Source organism: Propithecus coquereli, unplaced genomic scaffold, assembly GCF_000956105.1.
Source record: "Propithecus coquereli isolate 6110/MARCELLA unplaced genomic scaffold, Pcoq_1.0 Scaffold302, whole genome shotgun sequence".
In the NCBI taxonomy this organism is placed as follows: domain Eukaryota; kingdom Metazoa; phylum Chordata; class Mammalia; order Primates; family Indriidae; genus Propithecus; species Propithecus coquereli.
The window spans coordinates 563,939-566,284 of NW_012148642.1; the positions used below are offsets into that span (position 1 = coordinate 563,939).

General features: G+C 37.5%; 1 protein-coding gene across 1 annotated transcript in view; it reads right to left on the minus strand.

Moving 5' to 3' along the window:
- Window positions 1-2,346, minus strand: part of AGK (acylglycerol kinase) — an 84,241-nt gene that overhangs the window by 43,142 nt on the left and 38,753 nt on the right. The window contains 1 exon segment of the mRNA XM_012649786.1: window positions 976-997. Coding sequence (XP_012505240.1) covers window positions 976-997 — 22 coding nt within the window.

Below are 2,346 nucleotides of genomic sequence, written 5' to 3' on the forward strand. Positions count from 1 at the left end.
GCCCTTGTACCTTGCCCTACACATCTTTCCATTTGGCTGTTCCTGAGTTGTATCCTTTATAATAAACCAGTAAATATAAGTGAAGTGTTTTCCTAACTTTGAGTCATTCTTGCAAATTATCAAACCTGAGGAGGGGGTCGGGGAACCCTCGATTTATAGCTGGTTGGTTGGAAGAACAGGTGACCATCCCCCCAGGACTTGCGCCTGGTGCCAGAGGTGAGGGCAGTCTTGTGAGACTGAGCGCTTAACCCATGGAGTCTGCACTAACTTCAGGAGTTGGTGTCAGAACTGAATTGAGCTGTTGGACACCCAGCTGGTATGAGAAAAGACCCCAGCATCTGAGCCAGTAAGTTCTAATATGACATTAATTCACAGTTAACACAGAGGAAAAAGAATGTCTCCCTAAAATACGACCATTTTATGATAAATAGTTCTATTTTATTCTAAAAATGAAATAACTAGCTTTATAATTATACATTTGCAAATATTTGATTTTTTGAAAAGAATATACATAAACCCTGATTAAAAGGATGATTTGTGACCACCTAGAAATAGGTGATCATTAAGAATCGGCCTGGTTCTCGATAAGACCAAGTCATTTCAGACTAACCTCATTTCATTCTTTGACAGATTACTGCATCAGATCTTGGAAATTAGACAGACACATTGTATCTGATCTTCAGCAAGGATTCTGGCAAATTATTTAAAGATATCCCTGTGGACAGGTGAAGAAGTGTGGAAACAATATGCTAGAATACAATTAAGTGGATGAGCTACCAATCAAATGTCTATGCCCAAAGTGAGATGCTCAGAGGGATGAGGCCTAAGTGCTGGAATATTCCCAGCAACATTTCATTAGGGCTCCCCCTGCAGCATTTTCGTATACATCACTTTATCAGCAATGGAGATGAAAGGAAATTTACTGGATATGTAAAAGATACACACGACCATCTTGCCTCTCCCTCCTTCTCCAACCTCATCCTCTCTCATTCTGCCCCTTTCCTTATTCCACTCCAACAACACTGGCCTCCTTACTATCCCTCAAACATGCCAAGTACACTCCCTCCCCGGGACCTTTGAACACGCAGTATCTTCGGCTTGGATTCTCATTCCTCAAGCATCTACATGCTCCCTCATTTCCTTTAGGTGTCTGTTGATCTCATCAGACCAGCCTTCCTTGACCATCTGCACTGAAATAACACCCCTCCTTACCCTTTGTCTCCCTAACCAGCTTAATCTTTCTTCTCAGCACTCATCATCATCTGACAAATCATTTATTTGTATATTTGTTTCTTGTCTGCTTACCTTTCTTTCAAACCTCAAAAAGAAGCCTTTAAGGACAGATAGGGAGTTTGTTTCATTCAGAATGTACCCCCAAAACACAGTACAGGGCTTAGCTCACAGTAGGCACTCAATAAATATTTGCAAAAAATAAATATGAATAGGTACATGAAGGAAAGAACCAAAATTCAAAAAGATTTTAACAGACCATAATTAAAAGATTACATTAATAGGGATAACATATTTGAGGCTCTGATCTTAGAAAGAAAATCTCAAATGTGCTAAAAAAGGATAAAAAAGTGGCCTAATGATGCCAGAAAAAAAGAATCTAGACACTAACTTTGTATCTTTCACAAAAACTAACTCAAAGTGATCATAGATCTAAAGGTAAAATGCAAAACTATAAAACTTTTAGAAGATAACATAGGAGAGAATCTAAGTGATCTTGGAGTTGGCGGTGAATTTTTAGATACATCACCAAAAGCAAGATGCATGAAAGAAAAAGCTGATAAATTGGACTTTAATAAAATTGAAAATTTCTGCTCTATAAAAGAAAGAAGTCTTTTCATTCTATTATAAGAATGAAAGACGAACATCAGACTGAGAGGAAATACTCGCAAAACACATATCTTATCAAAGGACTTGTATCAAAATATACATAGAACTCTTAAAATTCAATAAAATGAAAACTCAATTAAAAGGGCAAAGATCTGGACACCTCACCAAAGATCTACAGATGGATAACAAGCAGATGGAAATATGCTCATTATATGTCATTAGTAAATCACAAATTAGAACAATAAGGACCTCTACACACCTATTAGAATGGCTAACATCCAAAACACTGAAAACAGCAAATGCTGACAATATGGAGCAACAGGAACTCTCATTCATGCTGGTGAGAATGCAAAATGGCACGGTCACTTTGGAAGGCAGTTTCTTACAAAATCAATTATACTTTTACCATATTATCCAGCAATAGCACCCCTGGGCATTTACCCAAATAAGTTCAAAATCTATGTCCACACAAAAACCTGCACACAAATGTTTATAGCAACTTTATTC